This window comes from Wickerhamomyces ciferrii, contig 00127, assembly GCF_000313485.1.
Source record: "Wickerhamomyces ciferrii WGS project CAIF00000000 data, strain NRRL Y-1031 F-60-10, contig 00127, whole genome shotgun sequence".
NCBI lineage: Eukaryota > Fungi > Ascomycota > Saccharomycetes > Phaffomycetales > Wickerhamomycetaceae > Hansenula > Hansenula ciferrii.
This window is the reverse complement of record NW_011887613.1, coordinates 1-20809: the sequence shown is the minus strand read 5'-3', so window position 1 is coordinate 20809 and position 20809 is coordinate 1. Positions and strand designations below refer to the sequence as shown.

At 28.9% G+C, this 20809-nt stretch overlaps 6 protein-coding genes across 6 annotated transcripts; 3 read left to right on the top strand and 3 right to left on the bottom strand.

Moving 5' to 3' along the window:
- Window positions 1-16: 16 nt before the first annotated feature.
- Window positions 17-2224, bottom strand: SPT21 (Spt21p; the record flags this gene model as incomplete). The annotated part of the gene is made up of 1 exon (XM_011275394.1): window positions 17-2224. One exon carries the CDS (start codon window positions 2222-2224, stop codon window positions 17-19), a length of 2208 nt encoding a protein of 735 aa, XP_011273696.1.
- A 2890-nt stretch (window positions 2225-5114) lies between these two features.
- BN7_3991 (Iron-regulated transcriptional activator AFT1) lies at window positions 5115-6404 on the top strand (the record flags this gene model as incomplete). The annotated part of the gene is made up of 1 exon (XM_011275393.1): window positions 5115-6404. The coding sequence occupies one exon, from the start codon at window positions 5115-5117 to the stop codon at window positions 6402-6404; it is 1290 nt and encodes a 429-aa protein (XP_011273695.1).
- Window positions 6405-6859: 455 nt separating this feature from the next.
- On the bottom strand, window positions 6860-9580 carry SEC21 (coatomer subunit gamma; the record flags this gene model as incomplete). The annotated part of the gene is made up of 1 exon (XM_011275392.1): window positions 6860-9580. The coding sequence occupies one exon, from the start codon at window positions 9578-9580 to the stop codon at window positions 6860-6862; it is 2721 nt and encodes a 906-aa protein (XP_011273694.1).
- A 2766-nt stretch (window positions 9581-12346) lies between these two features.
- CAF40 (CCR4-NOT core subunit CAF40) lies at window positions 12347-13588 on the bottom strand (the record flags this gene model as incomplete). The annotated part of the gene is made up of 1 exon (XM_011275391.1): window positions 12347-13588. The coding sequence occupies one exon, from the start codon at window positions 13586-13588 to the stop codon at window positions 12347-12349; it is 1242 nt and encodes a 413-aa protein (XP_011273693.1).
- A 1871-nt stretch (window positions 13589-15459) lies between these two features.
- On the top strand, window positions 15460-15798 carry BN7_3988 (Gap junction alpha-8 protein; the record flags this gene model as incomplete). Its single annotated transcript, XM_011275390.1, has 1 exon — window positions 15460-15798. The coding sequence occupies one exon, from the start codon at window positions 15460-15462 to the stop codon at window positions 15796-15798; it is 339 nt and encodes a 112-aa protein (XP_011273692.1).
- A 2600-nt stretch (window positions 15799-18398) lies between these two features.
- Window positions 18399-19547, top strand: BN7_3987 (uncharacterized protein; the record flags this gene model as incomplete). Its single annotated transcript, XM_011275389.1, has 1 exon — window positions 18399-19547. One exon carries the CDS (start codon window positions 18399-18401, stop codon window positions 19545-19547), a length of 1149 nt encoding a protein of 382 aa, XP_011273691.1.
- Between the last annotated feature and the right edge of the window lie 1262 nt (window positions 19548-20809).

Here is a 20809-nt window from a genome sequence, read left to right as displayed (position 1 = left end):
AACCTAAAGAACCTAATCATTTTGAAACTTGTTCTTCATTATCCATTGAACTTAATTTTGTATGTTCACTTAACCAATCAGATGTATGATCAACAGTTTCTGGAGAAGAAGTATTAACATCTTGAGTATTTAAATTAAAAGGTGATGAGGGCATCATTGAGACTTTTAAATTTGATTCTTTTTGATCTATAGAATTTGAATCTTTATGATTTAACCCATTATTTGATTCATTAACTTGTGGTAATGGTTGAGAAGGTGGTGTATCATCTTCACAAGGTAATGTATTACAAGTTGCTAAATCTCTTGGAGTATTGTCAAAATCTTTTGGTGTTATTGATGAATCTTGTTGATCTTGATCTTTTGGAGTTGGTTCGAAAAATTCATTAAGCCATTCATTATTTGGAGTTGTGGAATTTATATTATTCATATTTGGTGGTACACCACTAAATGATTTAATTAACATTTTTTCAAATGAATTTTGTCTTGATAATTTTTGAATTGAAATTGGTGGTATATTTTCTTTATCTTCTGTATTTAAAATTTGTGGAGTTCTTTTTTGTTGTGGTAATGGATCTATATCTGTCATTGGACCAAAATTAAAATCTAAATCACTACTAACCATATCTTGAAATTCTTCAACTGGATCTGATGAAGTTTGTTCATGTTTCATTGAATGTAATTTAGGTCCATTATCCAATTGTTGTTGTTGTTGTTGAGGATTATTTGAACTATTATTCAAATCTTTTGAATCTTTTTTAGTATATTTTGCAGAAGATGGTTTTAATTCATTATTATTATTTGAATTATTATAATAATTCTTTGGTCTTTGAGATCCTTTATCTAATAGATAAATATAACAAGTATTACAATACATTCCTCTTTTAGATTCTTCTTCAGTATCAAAATATCTCCAAACTGGAGCTGAAACAGTTTGACAATTGAAACATTCTGGAATATTTTTTGGAATTTCTTTAAAAGTTGATAAAGTTGGAGCAGCAGGTGAAGATTTGATTGAATTTGATTGAGTTTGATTTTTAGATTGAGTTTTTGTTGTATTAGATTTTGTTTGCTTTTTAGATCTTGATTTTTTTGTAGTTGAAGAATTTGATTTTGATTCTTTCGAATTAAATTTTTTATTATCAGAACTTATAAAATTTGGAGCAAATCTATTTGATGGTGCAACTGTTATTGGTTTGGTAACATTTCCATCTAATCCATCAACTTGGAAAGAATAATTAGTTCTATGTTGTTTAATTTCATCAGCTTGCCTTATTTGACCTGCAATTGTTGAAGCTGGAAAGACTTTAGCTGAAGGAGGGAAATAACCCATTGATGCTAAATGTGAAGAGTGAAGTTGATTTAAAGGTTGATTAAAAGCTGGTAATGATTGAGTTCTTGAAGCTTTAACAGCTGAATTTGTTGATGAAGATGAGGCCATTTGTTTAGATTTTTTAGTTGATGAATGATCATAAATTTGTGGTTTCTGTTGAGGAATTTGGAAAGTTGATAATTCTGGATAAACTGGTGAAGTTGAACTATTGACATTATTTGGACTTTGATTATAAATTTCATCATTTTTTCTTTTAGATCCTATACTTTGTTGTTGAGGAATTTGACCTTGTGATTGTCGTTGTTGTTGAGATGGTTGTAGTTGTTGCTGTTGTTGAGATTGTTGTTGTTGCTGTTGCTGTTGTTGAGGTTGATTATTATTATTATTTGATCTTTTTGAAACAACTCTTGCTAATCTTAATTTGATTTCTAAAGTTTCAGAACTGTTTTTACTTAATAGAGCAGCAAAATTTGAACAAACTCTACCAGGAATCAAAGTTTCATCATCATCAAAGTCCATTGTATCTTGTTGTTGACCTAATAAAATTTTATGAAATAAACCATAACCAACAAAAGGTTCATCTTCTTCAGTTATATCTTTAACATAAACAGAATAATCTATAGAATCATCAACAAATAATTCAGGACTTGATTTTTGAATTGGTTGTAGCACCTCTTTCAATGAAACAACACCAAGAGTCATTAAATTTCTTTGACCAGGAATTGGCATAGTTAAAGTTTTAACATTTAATATATTACTTGATCTTGCTAAAAATGTATTATCTTCTAAAGTGTAAAGAATTTTCAACTTCATTCTTCTAAACTGACCTTGATTTTGATCTTCATGATGTTCAAATGGCATTTCAGGTAATGAAGGCATATGACAAGCGCGCATGTTGATGTTGTTGTTGTATAATGATTATTGTATTAAGATGTTCTGAAACAATATTATAATTGAAAGCCTAGTTTGATTGAAATGTTTGCCACTGAATTGGGAGTATAAATAAACACCGTGACTTTTGTGAATTAGATTAATGAAAAGATTGACTGAATAGAGCGCGTGAAGTATGGGAAACTATTGCTTATATGAAATAGTGTTTATATGATCTTGTCTGTTGAATGTTCCCCTTCAGCTCAGGTCTAATATGCTCTATGGTGATTATTATGTTGTATGAGATGATATGTGAATGAAGTATCTGAACAGAATTTGATGAAGTTTATGAAAGAAAGATAAAAGTCAAAACTAAAAGTTCAAAGTTCATGTCAAAATTCAGATTTCATTATAAACAACCAGAAACAAAATTGGTGACGGAGTGCGCGTACCGTGGCTCTTTTCTTAAAATTGAATTTTAGCGCGTCTCGCGATTTTGTGGATTTCGCGATTTTATTTTGTAGCGCGTTTCTTGTTCATTTTGGTGATTTTGGTGATTTTGAATTTTGTAGGGTTTTTGATGATTTGAATATTTGATGAAGAGTGAGATTTGTGATTGTAAGATGGCTTTGTGGAACAGTATACAACCTGGTTTTATATTGTTACATCGTTATAATAGTGTATCATAATCAATCTACTGATTCCTATACAAAGTTCAAACTATAGATCTGAAACGTCTTTTAGTACATGTCTTACTCTCATTAAGATTAAATTTAATTGTCTAACGTCGAACATTGGCAATAGAAGATGGTGTTCGTATGACCACTGTTATAATTTATGAAGATGATGTACTCTATACTAGTATATACTCCAAATACTTTTTATATGCCACAATAAATAAGTTTAGTAACTAGTTCAAAACTTTTAATACCACGGAAGTCATGGCTCAATCGAGTAATCATCAACCGTTTTCTGGAGCTTTTTTTCCCATGCTTTGTTTTTCCGTTCCAGCCAGAATGGTTACCTGCAAGAGTACAACTTACAGGGTCCTAGATTCCAAAGACATCCATCAAGACATCCTAAAGAGTTAAAATGCCCATAAACTCAGTCACAAACTTGACTCGATTGTATCTCCCGTTGGACGCCCAGACCTGTATCTTCTCGTATAAAACTATGCCAATTAGAACCTTTTAGCTTAAGCTTAATTATGAAAGAGTTTGAATTTGCAAATTGCGTCTATTTCGGGCTTTGCAGATGAAGCTGATGGAAAAGATAAAAATTTTTCTGTTGATCGCTTAAAAGACATACATGTGAATTTAACTGGTTCAAATTTCAGACAATTTATAAACTTGGATCGTTTAGTTAACAGCTTGTAAATCATTTGAAATACCACAGGAAATTAAATCAAATGTATGTCAAAAATTGTATGGTATACAATGATCAGAGGTTGAGAATCGAGATTCGTTTAGACATCATGATTAAAAATGTTACCAACATTGAGTAGACCTAGATAACGAACGAGGATCAAGAATCAAGTCAACTTCAACTATCTATACAGTTTCAACTCTCGAGAGTCGATGCCACAAATCTATGGAAATTAAGACTTAAACCCATGCCGTACTTACAAATCTGTATGATTTGTACGTCTTATTTCAAAGCTATAAGCATCGAAGGGCATTAATTTGTGACAAATAACATGCACTATAACCTCTAGATATATGCCGAAATATGATCTAGATTATATGAGCTACGTAACTATAACGTAACTACTAACTTGTTGTAACTTGTATCTTGGAGTTAATGCTCATTTCAAGTGGATATGTACCAGCTATATCTATACAATTCTTTGAAAACGATTCAAATTATATGTAATATTGATTTGCAATATATAGGCTATAGAACTGTTAAGTTAGACCAACATCACAACATCACCGTTGGCCTCGAAAACTAATTACCACTTCGCTACAATTCTTGACAATGGATATTCATGGATCATTAAACCAAACGAGTGCTATATATTATAATAGCTTATACGTACTTTCTTATAAGCCCGTCCCAACACATCAAGATTCAAGACTCAACAAATGACACAATAATATTAGACTAAGTTAATGATCAACTCGATTCTTTTTTTCTTTTAGCTGTTTTCTTCGTTTCTTTGTTGAAATTTTCCAAATTGTGACTCGTTAAACTTAATTGCCAATTTATGTCCAATGTCCCCAAAGTTGATTGGATTTTGTTGTTGGAGGAATTGACGAATTGAAGGCATTTGCGGTGCTTTTGTCCGCATTGTCCGGGAAAAGTTTTTGAAAAATTTTTATCTGATGCGATCTAATCGATTCCATCAATCGAGAAAATTTGGTGGGATTTAGAGGTTTGGAGGGGGTTAACTATTTACACAAAGATGGTATAAGCAAGGCAATTACTAGAATAAAATCAGTAACACTAGGGCTATATATCCATACCAATTTCCCCTAACAAAACCGCACTCCCACACACAATACCACCAGTATAACCTCCAGAGTAAATGTCCCGCGCCCTCCATTGTAATTGGCTGCTGATGGAATAGATAATTTTATAACCCAAGCGATCACGGCCAATTTCCCAAAAATTCTTTGAAAAAACTTCTTTTCGTCCCGGTTCCCAAGGTTGTCGATATAAATAAATTATCAATTCCATCAGTTTTTTATCTTTTCAATCTTTCCACAATGATTTTTCAAATTTAATCTCCAAAGAAACCATCAAAAAAGTGTACAATAAGTTTGGAATTCCACTATACATTAAGTACAGATTATAGATCCATACAATACTCAATTGAAGGGAAAATATTACCTAGATCCTCAAAGCTTGATAGTTCTCTATATTATTATACCTCCTATTCCGGGACCCTTCTTATATACATACATATATCAAAATGAGTTACAACAGTGATAAAATTACAACAAATGAAGAAATCTTGGAAGCTTTAAATCCAGTACCAAATTTCAAAAATAGAGATGATATTAAACCTTGGATTCATGAAAATTTAGATTCAAGAGGTATAAATTTAGTCATTGAAAGATCTGATGCTTCAAAAGTTGTTTTCAAATGTAAAAATCTTTATAGAAAATCTTCAACTCCAAGATCAACAACAACAAAAATCATTAATGGGAAACAAGTTGTTAAAAGAGTTAGAAGATCAATACCTGAAGATTCTTGTCCTTTTAGATTAAGAGTTAGTTATTCTGTTAAATATAAAAATTGGTCTGTCAATATTATTAAACATGAACATAATTTATCACTTTGTTCAAATTTTGGTCAAGGTCAACCTTCTCCAATAGATCATGCTGCTGTTAATAATGCAAGACAATATGGGAATCAATCTGTTAGACCAATGTTATCAAATAACTCATCATATTATTCAACTTCAGGTTCCATTCATACTGGTGGTTCTTCATCAAATGCACCAAGTCCATTATCTTCAAGTTATACTGCATCTCCAGCTTTTACAACTACTCCATATTCAAATTCTGGTACACCAATAACTTCAACTTCTCATGATTTATTAGCTGATTATGAAATTCCAACTACATTTAGAAGATCTCAATTATATAATGAAATTGATCCATTAGATCAAATTTCAAATTCTAATACTGGAACATCTTCATCAACAAATCATGATTTAAGTTCTTTACATGATGAATTAAATTTTGTTTATTCAAATAATCATAGTGACAATGAAGCATTTGCCAAAAATTTAGATGAATTTCAAGATTTATTAAATGACCAAACTCCTAAACAACAACAACAACATGAACCAAGAATTGGAGGTTCATCATCTCATCAATTATCTCAACAACAATTACCATCCCCATCACCACCTACAACAGATCATATAACTTCACAATTCCAATTATTTGATGATTCACCATTTAATAAATTTTATGAACATCCATCTCATCAACCTATTCAACCTAAACCTCAAACTCATCAACAAGTATCAAATACATCATCTCCATCACAAAACTCACCATTTTCACCATCACAACAAAATAATAATTCGTTAAATATTAAACAAGAAGATGCTCAAGAAAATGATCCATTAATGTATTTATTAAGTTCAACAAATCAATCTTATACTTTTGAAGAATTAGAATCTTTGGATAAAGCTATGGGTATTGATGCTAATGATAAGATCTTGATGTCTATGTTTCAAGGTATCTAAGTGATCCCTTTTTATGAGTTTATGAATTTGATGAATTTGATGATGATGATGTGGGTATGGTTCATGTCAGTATAGAATGATTTTATTTGATCAATGGTTTATGAGGGTTTCTTTTCCTGTTTTTTTTATTAATGATTGCTTATATGATCTATTTCAAAATATATCTTATTAATGTTTGTGTTATATATGATAGCTGTTTATATGTTTTAATGTCAAATCTTGTTTAATGTTTTCTTGAAGAAATACAAGATAAAAAAAGTTTTTAATGTACATGATGTTTATACCAAATAATCTGAGTTTTGTAGTTTGAGATCTTACACATATTTAAACATAACTTTCATTTTATAAAACAAATTTTAATTTAAACAACATACTATATAATTTCTGAATTTGTATAAAAAAAAACCAAAGAAAGTGTCAATCAATCAAAACTCTATATAAATTATGGTAGAAATCTAAGCAATACCATTCAATACAGTTTCAGCTAATTCTTCATCATCAGCTTTAACGATAGCTTTTAAAGTAACACCAGTTTTAGCACTTTTAACAAATTTAATAAAAGCACCAATTCTATCACCATTAATAGTTTTACCAAATAATTTTAATGAATGTGAACTTTCATTAATAACTTGACCACCTTCAATTGCACCTAATGATAATACTTCAATTAATGAATCAATAGTTTCTTGAATTGAATTACTTGATAATTGGAAAGTACCTATACTTTCATTAATTAATTCATCAAATGCTAAATCAAAATTACCAACATATGATGGTAAAATAAAATCTCCTGGTGTTAATGATAAATCTTCAATTTGATATTCATCTTCAAATCCAGCATCATCAAATGGTTCAAAAGTATTTGGATCACATTCTTTTGATGTAAATGATAAAGTATTTGTAAAATCAGTGGTGATTAATTTTGTTGATTCAGGTCTTGTAAATGAAACATAAACTGTACCTTTACCATGTGGTGGTAATTTATCAATTGATAAAATGAATTCTTCAACTAATTCCTCGGATTCAGGTTGTGAAACAACTGAAACCATTTCTAATAATGAATCTTCTAATGTATTTTCAATATTATATTGTAAAACTATATGTTCTTCAAAAATATGTTTAACAACTTCAACAATAAATTCAGTTTCTTTTTCAGTTAATGGTAAAATTGATGATGAATGTAAAACTGAACCATAATTTTGGAATTCTTCAATATTGTTTAATTCTTGAATATAATGTTGTTTAGATAATTCTGCATTTTGATCATCTTCAAGATGTGTTTGATTAATTTTATCATCAACATCTGCTTTAATTGCATTTCTTGATTTTGATTCTTCTTCAACTTTATTAGTTTTATTTTTCAATTGTATAATTTTCAATTCATCTTCAGAAATTTTTGGAATTGATGTAATATCAAATGGTGTAACAAAATTTGATTGATCTCCACTAATATAAGTTTGTAATTTACTTTCTAATATTGATAAATCATAAGTATATGATGGTTTAGTTAATTCCACAATTGATTGTGATTTAGTTTCTTCATAATTTTCCAAGAATTTTAATGAAATAATAGCACGATCTCTAACTTCATCATCAACATCATTAACAATTCTTTGTAATAAAATTTTAATTGATTTATTAATTGTAGAATCAATTAATGCAAATTTTGATAATGAAATAACTGCAGCTGATCTAATAATTGAATTTTCTAAAACAACTCTATTATAAATATGTCTAATATATAAAGTTGGATTTGAAGTTTTTGGACCTTCATTACCTAATAAGTTTAATATTCTAACACTTAATTCAGTAAATTCACAATCTTCAATAAATTCACATAAATTTTCTAATGCTAAATCTCTAGATTCTGGAACAAAATAAATTAAATCAAATAATGCTTCAACAATGGAATTTTTAAATTCAAATCCACCATCATCTTTTAAGATATCAACAAGGAATAATAACATTGATTTATAATTTTGTGGGAATTTTAATGATAGAGTTTTAATTGCATCAATAATAATGATTTTAAATTCATCAGAAATATCATTAATAAATTTAGAAATTGTACTAATTAATCTTTCAATGTTATCAGAAGTACCAGTCTTCAATAAAGTTGTAATAGCATAAGTTGCAATTGATCTATTTGGATCATTAATTAAAGATTCCAATTCATTATTAACAGCAACAATTCTTTCAGGATTTTTCAAAGATAATCTATTCAAAATTCTAACAGCAGCAAATCTTGAAACAACTTTTGGAGCAGTTAATAAGAATTGTAATCTTAAAACAGCACTTGCAAATTGTTCATTTGTAACAGGTAATGAGACAACAACTTTAATAGCTTCTAAATTAACAGAATGATGTCTATCATTTAACCAATCCTGTAGTAATGGGAAAAATGATGAAATTAATGAAGAATCATTTTGTAAAATTTCATTAACATAACGAATTAATTGACAAATTGCTAAAGGATTTCTTAAATTTTTAGAATATTGTTGAATAATTTTTCTTAATGCCATTTTATCATGATTTCTTAAAGTATATAATAAACTTAAAGCATGATATTGAGTGATTAAAGAATCATTAACAAAGACTTCATTAGTTGAAGGGAATGATTTTAATGCTAAGACAGCTTCTTGAGTTTCATTTGTCCATCTTTTAACAACATCTTTTGCAACTGGTAACAGATGATATGAACTAACTAAAGCAGCAGATGAAACAGATGGATGTTTATCAACAATAGCAGTTTTCATCAATCTTTCAGTAGCATGAACAGTTGATCCATCAAGGACTCTAGCTAAAGTTCTAATGGCATTTGGTTTATAAATGATATCACCATTTTGAACATCTTTCATAATTGATGAAGTAACCATTAATACATCATCTGAAATTGCAGATAATTCTTTAATAGCCAAATAAACAATTTGTCTTAATGATGAATCTTTATGTTGAAATAATTTTGAAATTGAAAAAAATAAAGTTGTTGCTTCAGTTTTTGGGAAAGTTTCACCACTATATAATAATCTTAATAATCTTGCAATTAAAGTACGTGATTTTTTAGCATCAACTGGTGAAGCATTGAAAGCTCTTAAACAATCTTGGAAAATGGTCATCTTGTCAGGAATTGCACCTGACTCGACATCTTCAAATTTCTTATAAGTATGTGTAGACATCCTCAATTACCACCTGTTTTGATTAATCTGAATATTATGTTATCTGATATATTTTTTGATCTAGCTGCAACAAAGCCTATTGAAAAGACAAAAACAACACACAAAACCGTAATGTAGCTAATGTAACACCAAACGTCAATCAATGGTCCCAGAACAACTCAAACCAGTGTAATTCCTTATGAGTTCTGTTGCAATTGCTTTGTTGTTGTTTTGAATCTGATCTCGTTTCGTTCTTGATATTCGTGTCCAATATTGAATTTGAAAAACCATTCGCGAACTTTCCTTCCCGCGAAACGACCGGGTAAAATTCAGGGATTTAACACTGGTACTCAGATAGCGCGATTTTTACTATGGGAAAACCAAATTCGCTAACAAAAAAATGACAAAATCAATTTTGAAGTTGAAAATAAAAATTTGAAATTTTTAAGATTTTCGAAAAATTTAAAGAAATTCGCTAAGATTTATGGTGTATTGACATAAAATGTAGGATTACCGTCAACTTATGAAAGTGTTTACTTCAAAATTTGACTTATATGATCTTTAATACCTAAGGTATCTTCATGTTGAATTTCAAGCTTCAATTCGTTTTACTTGTTGTGTTATAAGGTGATTTATCACAATTCGGCATTTTGGTATTCTTCAAAGTCTCGGGATTTTAGATAAGTCCTCTGAATATAGTAAACTTCAAATATGAATCACAAGGAATTGAACACTTCAATTCACTAACTGTTTTCGAATATATGATTGTGAGCCAATGAATATATATACCTATGAGTTTCGAGTGAAAAAAACAATTGCTAGTAGATCCTATTCTACTCTGAAAACAAAACCTTTATTCAAAAATGGGCTCACTTGATGACTCGATTTCTCAGAATTGAAAGTGTTAAAACTCATAGGATTGTCACATACAGGTAATATTGGCAATGAAGAGTTTGTCTATTTTTCTCTTATAAAATGTAAATGATGTTGAAGTATTGATAACTCAATTTAAAAACATGACCTTTGATCAAAATGTGTCAAAAAATCTCAAGTCTTCTCCAGAAAATCAAATCAGGCACCAAATTTTAAAACATCCAGACATCTAGGACAGAATAAATCAACATTAAAATCTTAGATATCTAAAAATCTTAGAAATTTTTAAAGATTTAAATTATTACTTTTACCACAATACCACCACTTCAGCGCTTAAAGACTACAAGCACATTTCAACCTTCAAGTATCACTGGAATCAATTTACCAAGCTTGAGACCCTTGAGACAATCGATGGTTAGTTCCTGGCCAGTTCTAACAATCAAAGTCACTTGGTCTTTGGCTTTTTTGAACCATTTGTTTTATTAAGATTACAATTTACTTACATTTGATCCTTTTAGTTACTCTTTCCAAGCTGTTCAAGATACCAATTTTATACTGATGTTTCATTCTATCGTGTTGTGCAATTCAGATTTGTGATACCCATTTTTTATACACCTTTGCTCCTGTTTTGGATTGCTTATGTTGCTTATGTTGTTGGCGCTTAAGTCTATACCCATTTATGCTGATTTTGTTTGTTTTGGAAGCTATATTTGCTATAAATTGCTATCATATATAACTTTACATCATCTTCTATCAATATACTAACTACAGGTCCATTTCTATTGTCATTGTGGTATTAAAATTGTTGTTTCTTGAGATGATTTTGGCGGCTGAAGGTAAGTTCATTCAAATTATTTAACAATGGTATTCTACAAGGTTTTAAGAGCTTTTATCATTTCATTCTTACTCTTTCTGATACAACAAGGTTTCAAAGACTTGTGTCAACTTCATATTTGATCAATTAGTTATTTAAAAGTTGTGTATAGTGTGTATTATATAGTTATATAGTTATTTTAATTCAAATTAATTCCGACCAAATTAATATATTGTAGACCCTATAAACCTCCAGACCCGAAAAACTACAGAGACTCCAGAGCTCGCTAGACCAGCCAGATTTTATCTTCCAGTCCCTTAAATCGAGCTCAAGATTCGGGTGAAACTTTCTAAAGCCGAATCCTGAGTTCGAATTGCGTCGTGCAACACCATAGTTAAGCGCGAAAGTTACCCATACAAAAAAACGAGCTATCTGAGTACCAGTGTAATTATTAATTATAATAATATATAATTAATTATAATCGATTATTTGAACTCTTATGAAAACCATACACAAGTATAATATTTCATTTTCTTGTTTTTTGAATACGTTATCCAATTTCATGTCACCATGTGATTCTATGTACCCAATAAGTACTATCTTTGTACGTACTACGTACCGGTGATAGAACTTATAAGATATCCAAAATTTGTTTTGAGATTGCAATATGGTTTCAAATACCATGTGCCATGATATCCAAATCAATATACACATATACAATCTGATGGGATTGAAGAGATCATTTAATATGTGATCCTGATATATTCTAAATCAGTTGTATTATACTTATTTTCATATATGATCTATATTCATGTAGTATTATATTACACCGACAATATATATAAACATTTCATAAATTCTTTTTATACCCAGTGAAAAATATATACTATATATGCTAAAAACAGATTATAAATTAGAATACAAAATCAAAAAAGAATACCTTATGATCCTATGATGATGATATTGATGATGATGAAAAAGCAGCTTGTTGATTAATATATATGGAGGATTCGTTTCATGTCATAACAAGTCATATTTCTATATTTTTATTTTTTTGTCTTTTTTTCTATTTCATTGTTGTTCTTTAAACTTTCTTTTCTTTATTGTTGTAAATTTTGAGCCTGTTGTTGACCTTCATAATCACCTAAATTTAATAATAATTGAGCTAAACATTTTTTAGAACTTGTATCATCTTTTAAAGCTTGATGGAAAGTTTGATCTTTTAAAGATTCTGGTAAACATTTTCTTAATGCAGTTCTTGCATCTGGATTATCACTTAATCTTAAATAACATCTAACAACATGTTTTAATAATCTTGAACCTTCTTGAGTTAATAATTGATCAACCATTGCTTTTAATACTGATGCAACTGCTGCAAATCTTTCATAAGTTTGACAAACATATGCTAATCCTGCATCATCAACAAGAATTTTTTGAACAATAAATATAGCAACTGTTTTAGATAATTCTGATGATGATTCCATAATTCTTAAACATAATGGAATAATTTCAGTTGTTAATAAAAATGAAATAACTTCAGGTGTATCATTTTTAACTAATGCTCCAATAACTCCTAAACTTGTTAATCTTAAATATTCAAATGGACGTTGTTTAGAATTTGTATTTAAAAATGGATATAAAAATAATGGAATATGTGCATTTAAAAATAAATTTCTTGTTTCTTGATGTGCTGCAACACATTGTAATAAAGCTAATGCATTACAAACTCTACTTGATGCTGCTGAAGTTAAATTTGGTGGTGATAATAATGGATAAACTGATACTATTTCATCTAATAATGAAGTCATAACACCAAATGAATTCCATAATACTATTGGTAAATCATCATATTGTTCTCTTTTTTTACCCAATTCTAATAAAGCTTGTTCACGATTTGGGCCATAAGATAATTCAACTATCCATTGATAAACATTTTTATCATCTAATGCTCTTGGACCTTCTGAAACTGATGTTGCTAAACTTGGTTGAGGTATTTGACTTGAAAGACCTGTTGAAGTCATACCTGATGGTATTTGTTGTTGTTGATCTTGTGGAAATCCTGAATTAATCAATTGTTGTGGGACTGAATGAGGTGTTAATGATTGTTGATGTAATTGTTTAACTGGATTAATTGGACTCGCAGTTTGTTGTTGTTGTAATAATGGATTATTTTGATTAAATGGTGGGAATTGAGCTTGATTTAATATAGGTTGATGTTGAGGTTGTTGAGATAAAGTGTTCATAGCACTATTTGGCAATGGATTAGATAAATTGAATGGTTGAGAGATGTTTCTTTGTTGTGTATTTCCTTCTGAATAAATTGGACGTTGTTGCTGATACATTATCAGACCTTATAAAAAACAAAACACCAATAATTATAATCTTTTTTTTCTTGTTTTTTTAAATATATATCTATAAGTTAAAAAATCAATTTTAATATCAATATTAATATTCACTTTTTTAGTTGTATTATCAATTACTTTTCTTTCCACTTTACTTAATTTGTTTCATTTCTAGTCACAGCTTTTTTTTGCGGTTGATGAAGTTTCGCCTTTACGCGATCAAGATTTTAAAAAGCAAAATTCCGAGGGGAAGAAAAGTCACATGAAAATCACATGTACACCGAGGGCAGTTATCTAGTATAAACTTTTTGATTCTCATTCAATTTTAAACACTTTTATCAACGCTCAGTGGGTTCACATGAATAGTCAACGAGTCAATGCTTGGATTTATGAGATTGGATAGCTACAAAATTTGGGGGTAGAGAGATTGAATTTTAATTCAGCCAAAAAAAACAGTGCCCTGATGTTCCTTTAAATCACGAACCATATAAGGTTCGTTAGGATCATTGATGAACATGTAATTACTAGAATTGAATTAAGGTTTCAAAGGAACAGTGGGTTAACTTCCATACACGATCAATTATAACTGTGATGATCTTTTTCATTGAATACACGAAACTATACTATGGTAAGCTAGATATCAAATCCAAAAGTTCTGTTAAGTAACTAGACATGCTAGACACCCTTATAAGTTATAATGTTATAATGACCACGATGTTAACCTACAGGTTTAACGTTTCAAGGTGTATGTGAACTTTTGCGATATTAAACAATTAATTTGCAGGGATTTAAACTGGTAAACTTTAAACTAGATCTTCAGATTCAAGGAGACTTTGTGTTTCTGTTAATTCAACCGGAGTACTGTATACACATGAGTAGCTTTAAATTATACCACTATAATCTATCGTGTGCAATCTGTTTTATATCGATTTCAAGGAATATATACCATACCCCAGAAGTAGCGATAGAGAATATTTACCAGGTACTTGTGTGCTTGGTATATATAATACTATAGGATCTATCGGGTTCTAATTAAATATATATTGTAATATTTCCCTTATACTATATGAGCAGTGAACACTTATTGAACCCTTTTAAATTTCAAAAATGAAACATTTTGATTTGTGTATTTAAAAACATAGAGTTGAAAACATGATATAACAAAAGCAGCACGATGATCGATCATTAAAGATCTTCATGAGAGAATTGAATTTGTAACAAAATAAATTGATAATTCGTGAATCAATGAGAATTTTTTCGCGATCATATATACTAAACAAGACCGGGAATTTACAATTCAACATATTTTTGACGTTATTGGCGTGAAAAGATAAACATTCAAAAAGTTTAAAACCCTAAAAATAGATAAGAATATCAACAAATCGATATACAAGATAAGTAGATGACCCCTTTGAATACTTGCAAAACATGGACATATATTAACCATAACCCTTACATAATAACTATAGACTCAATTTTAATTCAATATAAACTGTTTACAAGTTGTTTGATACTCTCAACACCTCAACTTCATATCAAAAGACCTAATGATTTTTAAATTTTTTGCGAAATGCGTTTTCCATGGCGTTCTGCCAAATTCCCTAAAACAGAACTAGATTTGTTTTGGGAAACAAGGCGCGCATCCCGATTGGGAAACTACCATAGTAACTTAAATTTATGACACTACCATCTAATATTTTCTTAAAGTTATGCGTTAATCATAAAAAAATTCCCAACTCTACGGATCATCAGTTTATGTGTGTATAAATACAATGAGAAATCCGCCTCTTTTGTTATTTTTTTAATTCTTCTCATTTCTCTTCTTTCTTAATTCATATATTCATATACCCAAACTAATAACATAATATAAAATGTCTGACGCTGTTGAAAAGAAAGTTGAAGAAACTGTCCAACCACAAGTTGATGCTGTTGAATCAAAAGCTCAAGAAGTAACTGAACAAGTTCAAGAATCTTCAGAAACTGCTCAAAAAGAAGCTACTGAAACCGCTGAAGAATCAAAAGATAAAGTTACTGAAACCGCTGATGAAGCTAAAGAAGATGCTTCTAAAAAAGTTGATGAAGTTAAAGATGCCGCTAAAGATGCTAAAGATGAATTAACTACTAAAGAAGGTGAAGCTCCAGCTGCTAAAAAATCAATTTTAAAAAGATTTGTTGCTAAATTGAAATCAATTGTTTCAAGTATCAACTAGATTCAATTGAATATGTTTTTTATTTGATATGTCTACATATATGAAATGGTTTCTCATGTATCGTATGATGATTTTTCGTCAGGGCGGTTAATGCTTCAAGGTGTCAATTTTACTATTATACATGGTAACGCTTTATATATTCATTTGGAATTACAATCAAAACAATATTTCAATTTTTAATGCTGGTTTTGTTTATTTTTATATATCATGATGGTTTTTTATTTATTTTGTCAATCATTTCCCTCTTTAATTGAGCTAGAAGAATTTTTCTAATAACTAATACAATAATAATTCAATAAAATAATTCTTCTACATACGTTGAATTGTAGACTGAATCATCAAAGCATTCAAATCGTTTTAGTTTTGTTTCAAACATTAATGCGGCTAGTTATACATTCTTTGAAACCCCTAGCGCTTGTTTACAGATTTTCTACGAGAATATCACGCGTCAGAATGTTTTAAATTTTGATATATAGCCTCATATTAAAAAAATCGACCAATTTATAACTAGACATTATAGATTCCCTAATATTCAGATACAACAACAACTAATTGTTGACTAGTAGCCTCTAGCCTCTAGGTTCAAAATTTTCACTGAAATATGTTTCCATTCATGTAATTGAATGTACATGGTTCATTCTCTAGACAAAGCCCGCACAAATATGTCAATATTTTAGCTGGCCAGCGCCTAAAGCCTTACAAGAATAGAACGTTCAACGTATAGTTATCCAACAAGGATTAAATTTAAGAAAAAGACATCTATATGAGTACTTATTGATGGTCATAATACTTTACAAGAGAGCCACCTTGTTACTTAATTGATCTTTACGATTCATCATGATGAATTAAACACGTAGTTAATATATATGCCCTTATTCAATTTTACAAAATTTTGACGTGTCTTTGAACAGTTATGCATATGGTTTCAGAAAAAAAATTTCAACGATTCTGGAATCTTGCAAGATGCATGTATAGATTCTAGCTCTTTCCAATCGCACAAAGGTTCAAAGCTATACTTTTTGGGTCTTACTACAAAGGCTGTTGATATAATTCAATAATATTAAGTGTTTGAACTGCAATTCAATTTAATACATAGTGGCGTTATAATCAAAAAATTCTAACAACAATAATGAACTGATCATATATCTTTTCGCAAAATCAAAACAAAAATGTAAAAAAAAAAATATAAAATTCCGAAAAATGCAAGTTTTTACGCAATTATTTTTACAAGATCTCATAATTTCCTAATTCAGACAAAAATGACAAAAAGTGGCAAAAACTTGCACCGCAATCGCGAAATAATTACTTAAAAATTGAAAATATTTTGAGGCCAAGTTAATAAGATGAAAATTATACTAATTATTTGGGATGATTCTTTAAAAGTCAAGTAATTGCAATTTGCGATACAAATAGTTAAATCAAAGATCAAGCTATAGTCCAACTATCAATACGGGCATAACACTTAATTGACGGTAAAATCCTATACAATAATGCAAGTCTTCAACAATCCATCAACTTATGTTAAAGGATAGTATAGTCTCTTATATAATATTTGAAATTATTTAATTATTTGACATAACCTTGATGATCTGTGTATATATTATTGAAATACTTCATGGTCATATCCATTCATGATCACTTATGAATTATCAAGTACTTATATATCCAATATGATTTATAATCTTTTCCAAAACAAAGATAAAACTTTATCAATTTATTTGGGAAAGGTATATAATGGTTGTTAAACTTGTCAGATTGCCATTTGCACCCACCCATATTTATCCCTTTCGAAAAAGTTCATAAATAGGGTCAAGATCATCGCTCCTTTAATAAAACAATAATAATCTCCAAAGGAAACAATATTGAATATAAACAAAAAGGCAAAAATTAAAATAGATGACTAAACCGCTAAGGATTATAGACAAGCTAAATCAATATTCTCACTCTAGGGCACAAAGGTATACAACTCATCAACCAAGTTGGATTCAGTGGCTCGTTTGAAGAGTCAAAGAGGGACGTAAACTATAGAAATGATCCTACTGTTGGAAAATGTGTTAGTATTCTGAAATCTTCTTTATGATCCAAAGTTATGGGTATAATACATACTGAAGTACGTCGACAAAGAAATTTAAAAAAGGTAAAAGTTATAAAATTTTGGGGGATTTGATTTCTTATATAGTATTTGAAAAAATTTCTTGCGTAATGCACGATAGAAATTGACAGTGAATATTCGCGCATTTTATTATACTAATAAATTCAGGGCATCTTAAAATTTGAGGTATAAAAGATATTGAAAAGCTGGCCGATACAACTATAATTACTTATTATAACGAGATCATTACCTCAATTATTTAACCGCTACTCTTTGAGAGTATATCAAGGTATGAGTTGGTAATTTATCTGCCATATGTGTTCATGATCACATAGTTAATTGCACATGGAGGTTGAATCATGAGAAGTTTATACCAAATATGGTATATACGTGAAAAAAGACAGATTTCTCGATGAAAGATTATATCAGCTTGCCTTTTGATCTTTCTCTATAATGAATTACAAATGATTCATTTGGTTAACTCTGCTATTAAAAAAATTGGTACAAAATGTTTGATTGGGTAAACTCATATATTTATGGTAACACTAGTAGAAATTCAATTAATGATGAGCTTAAATTTGACATATCTTCAAATGAAGCCATAGAATATTTCCAAACCTTAACTATCGAAGAACTCAAAGAACAATTTGAACTTCATTTTGCGCCAGTTAAAAGTCAATTGAAGAATTATGGAATTGTTCGTTGTGAATCCAAGAAATTTTGTTCATTAATTTTAAATGATAATCTTTCACCATCTTTCAAAATGAATCATATATTTGATATAGTTTGTTTTAACTTATCTGGTTATGAAAAATGCTTTCTTTATCTCAGACCTAAATATGGATCGAATTGGTCTAAAAAGAAGATCAAATTTATGGAGATCATAAGTGCACATTTGAATATTATTATCATAAAGAAGAAGAGTATAACATTAGATGATGTTATTTCTGATCTAAAAATCAAAATTAATTGTTCAATGGATCAAAGAATTTTAATCCCTGATAATCACCGTGAACAAGAACCTCTATATATCATGTACAACCCAAAATCAGCAATGAATTTTTATCAAAATGTTGAGAATCTTTCTAAAATGACTCAAATGATTGATTTATATAAATCAAGAATTGAGAATAATCCATGGCAAAGTTATACATTAATTAAAGTTGTACCTAAATTACATCATCATAATGATGTTAATGGTGGAAATGTATTTAATTCAAATAATTTTTTACAACATCATGAATTGGATTATAACAAACCCAATGAAGTATTTATCTTTATTGATACAGCAGCTGATGGACTTCGTCAAAGCCATTATAAAAAAATTATCAAACCAATTAATTCAGCTAAATCAATTTACAGGTCTTATCATACTTTAAAATCTCCTAAAGAGATGTTAATTCAGATTTTGGGGGAAGATTTCAAAAGTTGGTTTTTTTATATGCAAGAGTTACTAATCAATAAACATTTGAATATTGTTGAAAATAGAAATAGAAGACCATCATATTTCAAAGGATCAGCTAGAATTCATCCAGATTCAAATATTTCTGAATTTGTTCAAGTTGGATATAAATTGAATTTATCAAATGAATATATAAAATCAGTTTGTATGTCACCTGGTATCTTACCTAGTTATGATGAGATTTCTGGGTCATGAATTTGTATATAGAAGTGACATGATTTAGATATATAACAAATATTTGTAGAAGTAACGTCGGTCCTGGTGAAGCTGGTGATGTTTTAATTAGACATTTGTTAATTGGTAGTTGGTTCAGATACGCAACAGTATAGGCTATGTATCCATGACACAATGTAACTTCAATAAACTTGACTTTGAATTCTTGAATGTAATCTGATTAATAAGGCATGACATTTGATCTAATAAACTTTTATAACATTTGATAAAAAATTTGATCAATGATAATCCTTGTGGTTGTTAATAACTTGATAGATCTCTTACTAATATAAATTCGATTTAATTATAACGATAATAGTGAATGGATTTGATGATAAGAAGCTTTCTTTGTAGTAATAATTGATAATTCTTTAATAATTGATTTTCTTTGTAAATTGACTTTCTCTCTAAAATATATGACAATAGTTCTGTGATATTTGCTAATAATTGGTGAGAATTGAGAAGAGTTAATCGTAATTAACAGTAATTGATAATAATTGATAATGATTGATAGTAATCTATAGTGAATTCATAATTATTCCTTCAACAATTGATATGAAGTCTTAATTCTTGTCAAAATAGTAATGGAAGATGATTCATAACTTCATAGTCTTTTGATTTATTGATCTATTTTAATGAATTATAATTACCAGTAAAATAACTCTTATTATAATATTTGAATAGATATTTTTGATTTCTATAGTCAAATTAACCTTAATGACAGCCTCATTTTTTTGAATTTGATATTCATAGATCATTATATACCTCGATAACTATATTTAAAAGTCATTAATAATTTGATAATTGGATTGATAAAATTAACTAAGAATAATTTGATCTGTAGTAACTTCCATGTAAGCCTGTAATATAACTTGATTCAATATTTGAAATAACATACAATTCACATCTTATAGCTTGAGCATTTGTTCGAATCTTATATTTTATTTAATATGAATCGTAGTAATATAAAATTCCTTGAGTATATTTTTGTGTCATAGTGATTTTCATGATTGTAAAGTCTCTTTTTAAATCTCGTTCTTATACTTAATAATACAATATAATATTCGGTCTTCTAATATGACATTGTAATAATCTAATCTTAAATACTGTAAGTACTTTTATCTTCTTTTGAACAATTTCAACATCTTCAATTTTTGACATGGGCATGTTTATTTTTAATATGTGCAATTATATTGTATATCTTTAAGCCATGGTAGCTCATGGAATTTAAAGTGTACCTGCAC